General features: G+C 33.1%; 1 protein-coding gene across 1 annotated transcript in view; it reads left to right on the top strand.

Moving 5' to 3' along the window:
- SI (sucrase-isomaltase) overlaps positions 1-10466 on the top strand; it is a 96460-nt gene extending 85994 nt beyond the window's left edge. The window contains exons 44-48 of the mRNA XM_032836045.1: positions 255-379; positions 3165-3253; positions 6545-6594; positions 6803-6970; positions 10216-10466. Of these exons, the coding sequence (XP_032691936.1) occupies positions 255-379; positions 3165-3253; positions 6545-6594; positions 6803-6970; positions 10216-10284 (501 nt within the window). The 3' untranslated portion in view covers positions 10285-10466. The remainder of the gene's footprint in view (positions 1-254; positions 380-3164; positions 3254-6544; positions 6595-6802; positions 6971-10215) is intronic.
- Positions 10467-15911: the final 5445 nt, after the last annotated feature.

The following is a 15911-nucleotide window of genomic DNA, read 5'->3' as shown; positions in this document are numbered from 1 at the left end:
CACATTTTCTGCATGAGAGTATCACAAAAACAAATGGTGTGAATTACTTTCAAAGCTCTTAATAACTAAGAACTAGGTATATACTTTAAGTAACATGATTTCCCAAATACGTGTTTGAGTTTTTATTAATTTTTGTATGTGTATCAATTGATATACTTACACCAGTATTTTTGTTTGATACATCAAACACCAATATTGCTGATGATTCCATTTCTTGCCACTTACGTTCTTCCTTCCAACCTCCTCATTTCCAGGGCCAAGATATTGGTGTCAGACGGCAGTTTCATACATTTTATACTCCTTTAGATACAATAAACCTACATGTCCGTGGTGGTCACATCCTACCATGTCAGGAGCCTGATAAAAACACATTTCACAGGTAAGTGAAGTATTTACAAGAGCTCAGATTAAATTTTGAGATATGTCCTGCTAGAATTGTCAAGAACTGAGAAGGGTCTGAGATTTTACTCTATTTCCAAGTGAACAAGTTTGTCTGCCACAGTGTCATGGATGTTGAGTAAGAGACAAACGTCTTTCTTATTCATTGCATAGCAAGAGACTTGAATTTCATGTTTGCTTCAGTTTTCCTTGTCCTTGTCCTTCCTTGTCCTTCCTTGTCCATGAAGTCCCATGGGGATTACCTGGGGTGGACTAGGCCTAGACAGAAACTGCACACGTAGGAGGTTGTGTCATAGCTAAGGAAGTCCAGGCTTAGGTACTCAGCCCTTTATAATGGGCTGTAAGCAAACCTCTTCATTGTTTGCTTTTAATGGGATTTATTATACTGGCCAGTAAAATTTTTTTTAATTAATTTAAAAACAAACAATGCCTTATCTTCCAATACTGTTTGCTTTATAAACATCCATTAAAATATAATTCAGGGGCACCAGGGTGGCTCAGTCAGGTGGGTATCCAACTCTTGATTTCTCCTGGGGTCATGATCTCAGGGTCATGGGATCAAGCCCCACACAGGGCTCTGCGTTCATCAGAGAGTCTGCTTGAGATTCTCTTTCTCCCTCTCCCTTTGTACATCCCTACCCGTATGCAAGATATGAAGATATTTGAGACTCATGAAAAATTGTCTTCCAACATGATATTCCTTCTAATAGTAAGAAAGTTTCCCAGATCAAAATACCAACTAAAACTTCATGTCTTCTGTATAAATATGCAAAGATATTGACAAATGAATCTCTTGTATTTTGAGTGGCTGCCTTATCTAAGTACTCATTTTTGATGCTTCCAACATGTAGAAAGAAATATTACTTACTTCATTGAAACATGATTTCTTAAATGAACTTTCTATAAACTTTAAGCAAATATTGCTCAGAGGACTTCCCTTTCCTTCCACTTTTTCCGTTCCCCTTTTCTACTTCCCTCTGTCAATCCTGTGAAATATTTCCAGACTCACTCTAGTCTATGAAAATGTAGATATCCATTGACAATATCACTTCTTCTTCAAACTACAGGTACACTGCTGCCCACAGAAGAACCAGACCTGTTTTTTAGCAGCCTCATCCCATATAAAGATGAAAGATAATTCATATTAATTCATATTTTCTAGAAATTAACATTCATAACTGATGATCTGGCTAAGACCTTCTCTTCTTTGACCTAGGACCCTTACCTGGTATTCTCTCCCTCTCACTCAGCATTATATCCAATCTACCAAGGATCATGGCTCTACTCTGTTTTATGTGACTGATGTAAAAGTGAATCCTTTTACCAGAGTGTCTATTTCCATTGCCTAAATTCCTCCTTACACATTCAGATTTGGGAACTCAGTCTTGATTCTTCTCTTCTCATGCTGTATCCATTCATTTGGTGACCTACATGCTGACAGCCCTATTTGGCATGCATGGACTTTTTCTATCTCCTAGAACAATCCAGATCCATTTCTTTCCATATTCTACCTTGATATTAATTTAAGAGGAGAAAAACAATTATATCTGAGAAATGAGGGCTTCACAGTGGAGAACATTTATAAATTGGACCTCAAAGAATTCTTTTGTTATAAGAGACAAGTAGAGAGGCCAGTGTGTGTGTGTGCATGTGTGTGTGTATGTGCATGTTTAGAGGTGTACAGTAAGTAGGTTATTAGGGCTAGGTATATAGATAAGTATATAGATAGATACAGGTATATATAGATAGATATAAATTGTGAAACACTTTTTAATCTTAAGTTTTAAGTATGTTGGAAAATTGTGAGTTAAACCAGATTTTTAATGTTGCTAATATATGTTTATCTCTTACCCCTGTAACTATGAACTTGAAATATATACATTACATGTAAATATATGTATGTATTCATGCTGAGACATAATAATGTCTTTACCAAGTTGCTATAGAGATTTGAACTCTAATGTTCTGGATATTTTAGGGCAGTACATGGCAGTACAACTTTCAACATTTGTGATTGGGAAAGAGAATTATATCTAAGCATAATTTGTCTGATAAATCCTTCCTTAAAAATATGATGCTGTCAAACCAAATCATTTGTACAGTTAGCAAGGAAGCACAACTTAGTTCACAGATGGGTCTGTGTAGGCACCAGCTTGAGAGTTATTGCCCATTTCAAGGATAGAAATTATAACTTTCATGCTACTCTTCACATTCTTATTAATAATTTCCAATGATAACTCAGTGATTCATGTATGGAAATGCAAGAAAGGCTTAAATTATAACAGATAAAAAACACTATTATATATGCTATAGTAGCATATATAATAGTGTATATTAATATAATAAATGCTAATTAATATATAGTATAATTATATTAAATTAATATTAAATATTAATATATAAATATTCATGTTTAATGGTCAGTGGCCAGATTATCAGAGAGAATACTAAATAAGTATATCAATTAACTTAATATGGTTTAAACCATTATAAATGAAGCCCCTTTTGATCTTTTAAGTAGGTAATCTTTTGAGATCAAAAGGCAAGCATATTTTCTGTTAAATATGAGGGATTTTATGGTTTATGTCATTCCCAGTAACTCATTATTAAGGGAAGACCTTTCATTTTCTCTGTTGAAAACAGTTTGTATTCTCCTTGTTAATATTCTTACTTGTTTTCCTTTGGTTGTTCATATGGCTGCTATATCATAACTAAAGATCTGGTATTCTATAAACATAGGTAAAATTATATATATTTTTTTTTAGTCGACAAAATTACATGAAGCTCATTGTTGCTGCAGATAATAATCAGACGGCACAGGGATCTCTGTTTTGGGATGATGGAGAGAGTATCGGTGAGTGTTCCATTTAATAGATAATGTAATTGATGGCATACAAATTATCTCCCATTACTTTTATGTTATCTATTTTTGTACTTTGGAAGCTGAATGAAAGGCTAATAATATTGTCCAAAGCTAAAGTAGCTTAATAATTAGCTAAATCAACTTTTAAAACATAGTGTTCTAAACATCAAAGACTTTCCTCTTACCCTAAATGTAGTTAATCCCTACGGGAAATGTCTGAATAACTAAGAAACATGTATGGACAGAGAATGTATATCGATCATTTGTTACTTCCAGAAAGTAACTCATGCCATTCACATGAGAGACATTCAGTACGTGTGAGATCACCCAAACTGAAATGTCACATTCCATGTGCACATGGCAATGCATAAAGGGTGCCTCTAAAACATGAGATAGCCTAGAAACAAAACTGGACTTTGGTCTCTGTACTTCATGCCTATTTGTTTTTTTAATTCAATTTTATTTACATGAAGAGTTTAAGGATTTAAACTTAGATCTATGTTTACTCTATAGTAATAGAGTAATATGAGTTATAAAGTCATTTCTTAAGACCAGACAGAACTGCTAGGTTCCCAGCCATGTGTGCTTTTCTGACCATTGTCACAGAATCACTTAGGGTAGTTTATTGGAGATGCAGATCCTGAAGACCAGTTAATCTCTATTAATTTGGGGAGAAGCCCAGGTATCACCTTCAGGTGATTAGTATGCTGTTAAGTAAACACTAGTTATGGATTAGGGTTGTTGACTGTCATTAACAGTATCACTCTACTAGATAGGAGTTCTGAACATTCTCTTCAAACAAACATCAGTCATAAAAACTATCATCCATGTGGAGCTGATGTTCTCACAGGGCAGTTCAGTGCAATGAAAATAAGCTATCTGCAGAAGAGAGATCTTTCATTACTGGCCAAGACATGTATTTTTCAACTTTTTAGGTATGTCATAGTTAATATTTTGCAACCCTAAGAAATGGGTATCAATTTATTAGTAAATAAAGTATATTGGAAGGTTGATACAAGAATCATATCAATCAATCAAAGCAAGACTCTTAAAAACAAAAGAAAACAAAATTTTCCTAGTATCTTGTGATTTAAGGTGAAGAATCAACTGCTATCAATTAAAACCCTATGTTTTTAGAGTCCTGACCTTTGTTAACATGTCAACTGGGGTTCTACAAAGTTTGCAGTCTTTCTCACCTGCACCCAGCAGGCTGCACTTCAAATTTGCCTACAGTTTTCCAGGGTTGTAAAGTTGAGATATACATTTGCATTCTTGTCTTAGAACCTTTGAATTTATGTACCTATCCAATAAATTAGTTCATTTGAACAGCAAGGGAGACAATGCTTCTCTTAGAAATTTTACTCCTGGTCTTCCTATCAAACTAAGATACAGATGAAAGAACTTGGTATGACCTTTACCCTATTAAAGTTTCATGGCAGATTTTATTTTTTAATCACTGGAAAGAAACAATATACTTCAAATATTTATTTATAATCTCTCTATGTAAGCATATAAAATTATTCTGGCGAATAATATTTGTTTTTTTTTTTATTGTATCTGACAAACTCAGTATATTTGTTGTAATTCAGTATGAAGATTTCAGATAATTCCTTGAAATTTCATGAATAAACAGCAACAACAATATATAACAAAGGTTTCAGCAGGTCAGACTCTCCAAAGAAGTGTTCTCTCTCAGCAAGCCTATCAATCTAGTTAATAGGCATGGAACTATTTCCTCCTCTAAGTATATTCACATTTTATAAAATACTATTTGTTGACATATTTTTTTCTCTCAAAGAAAATCAAAGATAAAATACAGCAGTTTCCCCTTATCCATGGTTTTGGTTTCTGCATTTTCAGTTACCAACGGAAAACCCCGGTCTAGAAACAGACGATCGATCCTCCCTCTTATAGTGTGAGGAGATCAGTGGTAGTCTTAATGCTGCATCTCCATGTCCAAGTCCTTCATCTTACTTCATCTCCTCACCTAGGCATTTTTTTTTATCTCCCATCATCACAACAAGAATAAGCATAGCACAGTAAGCTATCTGGAGAGTGAGAGACCACATTCACATAACTTTTATTACAGTATATTGTTATAGTTGTTCTATTTTATTATTAGTTACTGTTAATCTCTTTCTGTGCCTAATTTATAAATTAAACTGTATCAGAGGTAAGTATTACAGGAAAAATCTTAGTATATACAGGGCTTGGGGATCTTAGAGTGTATACCCCCACATAAAGGGAGACTATTGTAAAATTATCTCAAAATTTGTGTATATTAAGTGAAGTTTGACCATTCTAGCTAATAAAGTTGTAGATTAGGCAAAATTAGTTACAGATTAAGCAGTTTTAAAAATAATTATTTAACAAAATGCTGGCATGTATAAGTTTGAAAAGGAAAGTAAAATTTGTTACTTTTTTAATGTTATTTTACCACTTGTTTCAGTCATGCATTTAATTTACTTTTGCCTTTCTGCCTTACCTATGCTTGTTTTGTTTTACATATAAACACAGTCTTAGAATTCAGGGAAATTTGGACTTTATTCCAGATTTTGTTAATAATTAGTTGACTCACTTTCAGCCATTTATTTAAATTCTCTGGAGCTCACATTCCTCTTCAACCATGAGAACAATAAAAGGACATACCTCTTAGAGCAGTGTGATAAAGTACTTAAAAGTTGACAAATAGTAAGCACTTAAATTTTAGCTGTTAAATTATTTTAAAAATTGATTTTAAATATGGTAAAATTATAATTAGGTAAAGAAATGAATATAAACCCCATGTTTTATCAGTTTGATTTCAATGGATCTCTAATAATCCCCAGCAATTGAATATTTTTTGCCAAATGACACTAGAGTAAGTTTCCATCATGTTCATTTTGCTTTATAAATATTATTATATTGTCAGTCATTGAAATGGCAGGTAAGTGTCCACCAATATCAACACCCAATTCTGTTTATTTGTATACTTTTTTCACCCTGCCAGAGCCATGTTAAGGTGATTTTAGACCTGTCACTCTTTAGCGTTACTCTCCAACAAATAAATACACAAACACCAACCTGCCCTGTTCTTCTAGGACCCTCTCTGGGGACTCATCCTTCATATTAAAGTGCTCCTTGGACAGTTTTTGAACAAGTTAAATAAACTTAGAGAAAAATTAGATATGCATTGATGGTATTTGATACACTTTATACTAGGAAAGAGAACCAAACTATTCTAGTTTTTATTATTTTTCTTCTTTGGAAATATAAATATATTATCTTTTTGTCTCTCTACAGACACCTATGAAAAAGGCTTATATTTCTTGGCACAATTTAATTTAAATAAGGTATGTCAGTTAAATAATATTTGAAGTTTTGTTCCATATTTTATTTTTACATATTTTACATTTTTGTATAACATACCTCATTTTAAAAATATGAATAAAAATTTGCTGTACTATGAAATACATTTTGGTTAACAGATGTAAGCTTTAAAAGATTTAATTGCTTTTGAAATTGAGGGTTTAAATTACTTCTTTGTCTTTGTCTTTATAGAATACCTTGACAAGCACTATACTGAAAAATGGATACATAAACAAAAATGAAATGAGGCTTGGATTCATCAACATATGGGGGAAAGGAAAGACTGCTGTTAATGAGGTTATTCTTACATATAATGGAAATAGAGAAGTAGTTAAATTTAGTGAAGGCATAGACAAGGAGGTAAGTGATAGAAGAAAAAAAAAATGGAGTTTTTAAAACATCTATATGGATGTCTTCTATTTCCTAACCCTAATGAAACATAATTATGGGTCACCTATCACCTCTGTTGTTCATTTATTTTCCTTAAACTTCCAAATCAATCTCCATATTATCATCCATAGTAACCTGTCATATGAATCAATCTAGTGGCACCTGTGTTACAATTTTCCTGATGTAATCAAAGCAAGATTCAATTTACCTTAAGCCTCTAAGTCATTGTTATCCCTATAAGGTAAAATGCCTCAATTTTTTTTAATATAAAATGTCTACATTTAAGTATTTAATACACCTTGGATAAAATATGTTTGGAAATCTTTGCAAAATTAATAGAATTGTCTATTGGCACTTGAATAATTTGACATACAGGTATACAAGGATATAATTCATACGTTAAACAAGGTATTGGGATTTTTATGTTAAATTTCCATTGCTACCAGTAATTAGTTCTTTTATTTTGGACAAATAATTTTAAGCCTTCTTTTTCTTTCAAATTCAGTAAGAATATGCAAGTGAACAGTCTCTTCAGCTCCTTCCAATTCTAAATTCTGGAATCCATGTCCCAAAAAGGTGGATTTCAAAGAACATATATTCTAGTCAACAGCTAACTCTTAGAAATGATCCAAGTACAAGGCTCTGGATCTACTACTAAAATTGTGTGTGTGTATTACCTGTTAGTGTTAGAGCTGAATAAAAATAACTAGCCATTAATCAACAAGTACTTCCAATACCTAACTTAAAAACAGTCGGTTATTTGACTGACTACAACTTAAAAAAATAATGGTTGTGTCTTGGGCCACAGTCTTATGTCCTCACAGAATTTTACAAAGGTGAGAGGTAAACAGCACCTGGAAGATCATTCTATCCACTTGAAACTTAATACTGCCCTATTGTTACTGGTGTTTTGTAGGCAAGTGTTATTTCCCCTTTAATGTAGAACTATGTTCTAATTACTATTTTGGCATCAAAATTCTTTTATTTCTTTAAGTTATATCAAGGTTGGAAAATTAGAGTTTTATATACTTAATGTCCTTCCTTGGTAAAATAAAAGTTGATAACTCAGTGCCTCACCCTCATTTTTCTTCTTTTTAAAATTTCACTGGTTTCTAAAATTACAAAGTAAGGGAATCACTGATTTAAGCCAGTGGTATCATGTGGCAGACCAAGAAACTGAGTCCTTCAAAGGGAAAGTTATTTCTCCAGGAATAGATAGTCAATGGTTACCTATCACAATTAGCAATCAGTGTTTTTGAACTGCCCAATGTTCAATCAGATTAAAAAGGACAATTTGACATATATATTTTCTTGCTCCTTATTTAGTATTACGTTGGTAAAAATAAAGTTCATAATTTTTACTATAAAAATAAACACTAAAGTGAACAATGTCAAATAAGATATTTTAAACATATCAAGTATTATTTTAAGTTCATTTTAACCAGATGCTTGGTATAAAAACACATAATTTATGAAGAAAGTTCATTCTACATAATTTATAAAGAAAGTTCATTCCACTGCTTCCAAACACGTTCACAAAGAATTTTAAATATTAAGAAGGAATTTTTACAATATTTTATTACCTCATTGATTCCAAAAGTAGATATTATTTTTAACTACTAACAATTGAGCAGTTCCTTCTAAATTCATTTAATAAAACAAATACTTATGAGTACCTAGGGATTCAAACCTTTATAGATACATGCTAAAAGTAGAGAGTGGTCAGTTTCTTTCTTTATTCTGTTGGCCTTCTCCATCAGTGTGGGAATTATATGCAAATCGTGATTTAATTACTTTATTAATGCAATTTTATTTTATTTTATTAAGATTTTATTTATTTATTTGACAGACAGAGATCACAAGTAGGCAGAGAGGCAGGCAGAGAGGGAGGGGGAAGCAGGCTTTCCACTGAGCAGAGAGATGTGGGGTTCAATACCAGGACCCTGGGATTGTGACCTGAGCTGAAGGTAGAGGCTTTAACCCACTGAGCCACCCAAGCACCCCATTTTATTTTATTTTTTTAAAAGATTGTATTTACTTATTTGATAGAGGGAGAGCATGAGCAGGGGGAAGGGGAGGGGGAGAGGGACAAGAAGACTCCCCACTGAGCAGGGAGCCCGATGGTGTCCTCAATCCCAGGACCCCAAGATCATGACCTGAGTGGAAGCCAGACACAACTGACTGAGCCACCCAGGCACCTCTCTATCAATACAATTTTAAAAACATTTTCCTAGCAACAATTATGTTTTGTTGCCTCTTGTACAGGTATTAAAAGCTATCTGATGTACTTGTTCCTTTTCACTTTTGATATATATATATAAAAAAAAAACTAGGTTAGGTTTTGGTATAAGATGGATCAGTTTCAAATCTGGCAAATATACATTTTAAAAAGTTATTTAATTTTACCTCTTAAACTCTTCTATTATACAGTGTGGGAAATAAATCCTAGAATTTTGTTTTAGTGAAGAATATGTTTTATAAAGCCACTAGGCGAGTACCTGGTTTTCAGTAAGCAGTAAAGGAATGTGGATTGTCTTCCTCTTCTCTTGCATATTTGATGACTGAATCTAAATTTTCTGAGCTAAGACACAGAAAAATCATGTAATGTGTTGGAGAAAAAGCAGTGGTAAGGTCTAATGAAATCATCATATCATAAAAATATTACAGACGATTGGCTAGAGCTGCTCAGTAACCTCCATAATTAGTCCCTACATAGTCTAATTGAGATTCTGTCCAGTGAAAGAAAGTAACACAACAGAATTGAAATTATTGTGCATCCTAAAGCATTTTGGGATTGACACAAAAGAAAGCATATTTCCAGTCTAATTTTTGTGTATAAATATGTCCTAATATTTGAGGGCAGGAAGCATAAAGATTTATGTAATAGAATTATAAATAATGCCATGTTTAAGAATATGGAGAAAAAATAAAATAATAGAAATCAAGATAATTGGTAAATAGTTTTAGTTTTTCACAGTCTTTTAACAACCATTCCACCTCTCTGGGATTTATTTTTATCTGTATTATGAGTGGGTTGGGTGACATTATTACTGAAATAGTTATGAACATTCTAGAATAAAAACTCATCAAAAAAAGAGAAACAAAGACTTCTATTAGAGAAAATTTATACATGGAAATAGTCTTTGTTAAAAAAAAACAAAAAAAAACAATCTTGCTCTGATTAAACAATAATTACCATTTTGCTTTCTTTTCAGATATTAAATATTGATCTGACAGTGAATAATGTTACTCTAGATGAACCAATACAAATCAGCTGGTCATGAAGATCATCATCAATTCCAGTTGTCAAAGGGATATTAACACCTGGATTTAAGTTTCTCTGTACTTACAGTTTTCCCTTTTTGTTGGTTTCTCATATTGTATAAAATATGAACTTCATAACATCTATCTAAACTTATTCCACAGTGTACAATAATACTAATACTAATTTTACTATGTTAATGTGTTCTGGATCTAATTTTTAATATATTTATTAGGATTTAAAGAGTTCTAGTTACTTTGCTAAGTATCAGCCAAAACTATAAACCAGTTACTAAATATATACATGTGTCACTAAGACATAATTAAAACAGGTGTTTTTTTAAATGAATTTTTTGTGTAATTGTATACAATATTTTCTTCAAAGTTTAGTAAATTTAAGTCATGTAACAATACTTGTCATCAGATTTAATTACTTCTTAGTATGTACATGTAATTAAGAAACAGAAAATAAAATGCATATAAGTATAGAAAGTATACATTTCTTTTTATTTTCCAAAAATAAATTGTCCTAGTTTAGAATGCTGTAACAAATTGTCATAGATTGAGTAGCCTAGGCAATAAACATTTATTTCTCATTCAGGAAGCCCTGAACAAGGTGCCAGCAGATTTGGTGTCTCGTAAGGACCCTCTTTCTGGTTTTGCAGATGGCCATTTTCTCTTTGTATCTTCACATGGTGAAGGGCAGAAAGAAAAGGCACAAGCTCCATGTTGTCTCTTCTTACAGGCACTAATCCTGTTTGTGGGGGTTTCATTCTCATAATCTAATTACCTCCCAAATGTGTTATCTTCAAGAGCTGTCATACAAGAGATTAGAGGTCCAGCCAAAGAATTTTGGAGGGACTCAAGCATTCAGTACACAACAGAAATCCAAATTTCTTTTTTAGCTTTGTTTTATGTACTGGAGAAAAAAACATTAGCTTTTATTCTATTTACTTGGTTAAATAAAACATTCTAGCACATTCACGTAGGTTGGAAGGCTCTAAATTCTAAATCATGGTCTAAAATAGTATTCTATTTTTTTTTTTTAACTCTCAGGCATCTTTGAATTTACTTAAGTAATATCTGCAACTTGATATAATTCTTTTCTAATTAAAAATTTAAAAAATACCATAATGGAATCCTTAGGACAACTCATAGCTCAGAATACAAGGACTGGTGAAACAATAATAAAGATAATTATAGTTATTATTTAAAAAAAGACAAGAAGTAATAAGTGTTGATGAAGATGTGGAGAAAAAAGAACACTTGTGCTCTATTGTTGGGAATGTAAATTGGTGTAGTCACTGTGGAAAACAATATAGAGGTTCCTCAAAAATTTTAAAATAAAACTACAATAAGATACAGCAATTCTATTTCTGCTTATTTATCTTTTTTTAAAAGACTTTATTTATTTGAGAGAGGGAGAGAGAATGAGAGAGAGCATGAGAGAGGTCAGCTGGAGAATCAGACTCCCTGCCGAGCAGGGAGCCTGATGTGAGATCCTGGAACTCCAGGATCATGACCTGAGCTGAAGGTAGTCGCTTAACCAACTGAGCCACCCAGGTGCCCCTCTGCTTATTTATCTTAAGAAAACAAAAATATTAACTCAAAAATACATATACACTCCATGTTCATTGTAGCACTATTTACAATAGCCAGGATATGGAAACAATTTAAGTGTCAATTGATGGATGAATGGATAAAGAAATTGTGATATATACACACCACAGAATATTAGTCAACAATGAAAAAACAATGAAATCTTAGTTGCCATTTTTTGGCAACATGGTCGGACCTCAAGGACATTATACTAAATAAAATAAATCATACATAGAAAAACAAATATCATATAATTTCTTGCATGTGGACCTTAAAAAAAGCAAAACACACACAAAAAAATCATAGATGTAGTGAGCAGATTGATGGTTGCTAGAGGTGGGGGATGAAAGAAATGGGAAAGGAGGGTCAAAAGGTTAAAGAAAAGAAAAATGTTAGAACACTATTATTATGGAATATTTAAGACAATTCATAACTCAGGTTACAAGGACCAGGGAAAACACAATAATGATAATAATGGCAATAATAATAATAACAACAAAAAAAGTAAATTAAGTTTACTGCGAAGAAATAGAAATTGAGGAGAATTTACAAACAGAATATGAATTATAAAATCAGGTGCTGCCAAGGAATCCAGTCACCAAGGATGAGATTATAAATGAGCATAGCCATTTCTGAATGGCAATTGTAGTGCTCAGTATATCCCTTTCAACTCAGAGTTCCAACCCTGATATACTTTTACAGAGGTGCACAAAGTGGTACATACAAGCATGTTTGCTGCTTGTTGTTGAAAAGAAAAAAAAAAAAAATCATGGACTGCTGTCAGCTTGGAGTTGGTTTGGAGCTCTAAAAAATAAGTCATGATGTTTTTCTACTGAAAATAAACGTTTTCACAGATACCCATCCACAGTGGAGCAAGATAAAAACAAGACTACTCCATAATCATTTTTGAGGATAGGAAACAAAAAAAACACTCTCTAAGTCACAAAAATACCCAACACCTGCTTACCTGCTTCTCTGGACAAATATGAGTGATTTGTTTTTTTTTTGTTTTTTGTTTTTCTGTTTTTTTAAATCAATTGCGGCTGTAGTCCTGTTCCAATCCTTCCATCTCCTAGAGAAAAAAAAAAAAATGCAGTAATATAAAAGGCATCACTTTTGACTGTGGTTAACAAAGAAGAGGAGATAGTGTCTGTCCTAGTAGAGTTCTCGGTGACGATACTCTAGGGATCCTTAGTCACTTTGTAAGAAGAAATTTTGACTGCATGATGAAACCAGTCAAAATATGTTAGCTTTAAACATAAAACTAACTTGTGTAATGTAACTATTACTCCAGCAATTATTCTCAGTGTCATATTTCATATATGAGGGTGTGGAGGCTTCCAGGTATACATTTTAAGAGGGAATGATAAGTTACTTGCAGCTGTTCACATAAAAATGAGATGCCTATACTTGTCTCTCCTAAACAACCTGAGGCCATCTATGCTTCTGTTCTGTACCACTGCTGTTTCACCTTATAACATCCTCCACAGACACTAACTTTCTCCTGTCTGGACAAGGAGGAACCGATTTACTCTGGGAAACTTCAGGATATCAAAACAACTTTTCCCACAGTAGTTTTCTAGTGCTTTGTAACAAATTATCACAAATCTAGCAGTTTAAAGGAATTCAGTTTTATAATTTCATAGTTTCCAAGAGTCCGGAGGTGGGTCCTGGCTTAGTTGGCTCCTCTGCTCAGGTCTCACAAGGCTGAAATCAAGAGGTTGGCTGCGTTACGTTCTCATCCTGAGACTAGACTGAGAAAGAATTATTTCCAAGCTCACTTGGGTTGTTGGCAAAATTCATTTTCTTCCACCAGCAGGACCGAGGACCTGCTTTTTTTTTTTTTTTTTTTTTTTGTGATGGCCGGCTACAGGCTACCCTCAGCTTTTAGATATTACCCTCACTTCCCAGTGACTACCCACAGTTCCTTACTATGCATGCGTCCTTTATGTTGCCACTTAACTTAGAGCAGCAAGGAGAGTCTCTGGAGCAAGTCTGCTAGTAAAGGTGGGGTCTGGTGTGACATACCGTAATCAAGGAAATTATGCCTCATCAACTTGCCATAGTTCACTGATTAGAATAACTGACATGCCCTGTCCCTATCAAGGGTAGGAAATTACACAAAAGTGTGAATTCTAGAAAGTGATGCTTATGGAAGTCATCTGAAATTTTGCCTGCTACACTCCTAGAGGTACCCATGTGCCAAACAGAATGTTATCAAACTGAGACAAGTAAGAATCCACTATGGATTTAAAAACCATACACAAAAGACAAGTATGTCTATACCCAACAAACTATTATAAGCTCTATGATAATCAGTTAATAAGTATCTACTCAGCACTAATTATACATAAAACTGTATAAGACATCATGTTGGCATTTGGAACCAAATTTCAGGTAAAGACAGAAACTTAACATGTACTGACAATCAGTTCTTCACTGCTTAGAAAGCCAGCACATATCCTTGACACTAAAAAAAAAAAAAAAAAAAAAAGTTCAATGAGTATCCTGCAATTAAAAACTGTTTAATGGTGCTGTGAAGTGTGTAAACCTGGTGATTCACAGACCTGTACCCCTGGGGCTAATAATACATTTTATGTTAATAAAAAATAAAAAATTAAAAAAAAAACCTCTTTCACAGGATATATCATATGTTCAAATTATGATTATTTATCTACTTAAAATAACTTTATTTGGTTAATGTTCTTGCCAGTGAGATAATATACAAAATACAGAGAAGTATTGATGAATGATTTAGAAATGCAGCCCCCAACAGAGCCCTGGCTTTTCTGTAAAGTCTTCTCCAGAAAGAGGAAGATTTAGCAGGTTAAATCTTCTACCCTATCTTCATTTCATCCCTATTAGTTACAGTTTATGTGACTTATGCATTTGGCTACCTAAGGAATATAAAATTGTGAGCCAAACAGATGAGTTTATATTTTTAATCTTTTTTTTTTCTTTTTAAACAGATGAGTTTAAATTCAGCTTCCAACATTTAATGGTGTGACATGTAGTGGGTGGTATCTGCTGCATAATCTTGGCTCTTTATTGTTCTTAAGTAGTGACTAATGGTTGTGTTTCAAAACATACAAGTTATAAAGTAGAAACTACATGACATTCACTATTTTCCCTAGTTATTCTCAAAATTAATGTTGTAAATCTGATTTAAGGGGCTAAGAAGATTAATTTGGTGTTTACATAAAGGAAACTTACTTTCTAGTAATCCGAAATAAAATAACCAATATATTAAAAAGCCTTATATTTGATATTTCAAATCCTTCTCCAGTCTATTATCTCCCCTCTATTCTTGTTCAAGTACCCATCGTTTCTAATCTGGAAACAATTTTTTAGAGCTTCCTAAATATCTTTTCTTGCTTTTCCCCTCATCTCCTCCAATCTTTTCCAATTACCATACAATATAGTAAAAGTCTAAACTACAAATATAATTTTATTTTCTTGATCACACTTCTCCAGTGATTCCCTTCAAATAAAATCCCAAACTCTTACTGTTATATGCAAGGTTCCAACTGAAAGTTTAAAAGAATGTAAAGTTCTACTGAAGAACAGACAAAGCTTTGGGGCGCCTGGATGGCTCAGTGGGTTAAGCCTCTGCCTTCAGCTCAGGTCATGATCTCAGGGTCCTTGGACTGGGCTCTCTGCTCAGCCAGGAGCCTGCTTCCCTCTCTCTGCCTCTCTGCCTACTTGTTCTCTCTCTCTGTCAAATAAATACATAAAATATCTTTAAAAAAATAACAGAAATTAAACATTTTGGAAAGAAATACCTTATTTTTTATAAAGAAGTTTAATTTCAACTTAATCTCTCACACTCACTGTGTTTCTTCCTCCCTCACTACTCAGAATTCTGTTTCTTTATGCCTTATTCTCTTAACAAATTCCTGTTATGTTATAGTTAAGCTTCACTGTCAAATTAATGGGCATGATTTTCTACTCCTTGAAGCAAAATTAATTCTCTCTTTATCCATGTTCCAATAGCACTTCCTGTATTACATTAATTTGAAATTGAAATTGGCTCCACAGTCGGCATGGAGAC

Source organism: Lontra canadensis, unplaced genomic scaffold (genome assembly GCF_010015895.1).
Source record: "Lontra canadensis isolate GAN:19392208 unplaced genomic scaffold, GSC_riverotter_1.0 scaffold90, whole genome shotgun sequence".
Classification (NCBI taxonomy): Eukaryota; Metazoa; Chordata; class Mammalia; order Carnivora; family Mustelidae; genus Lontra; species Lontra canadensis.
Note: the sequence above shows the minus strand (reverse complement) of the source record. Positions and strands in the feature narration are given on the sequence as shown.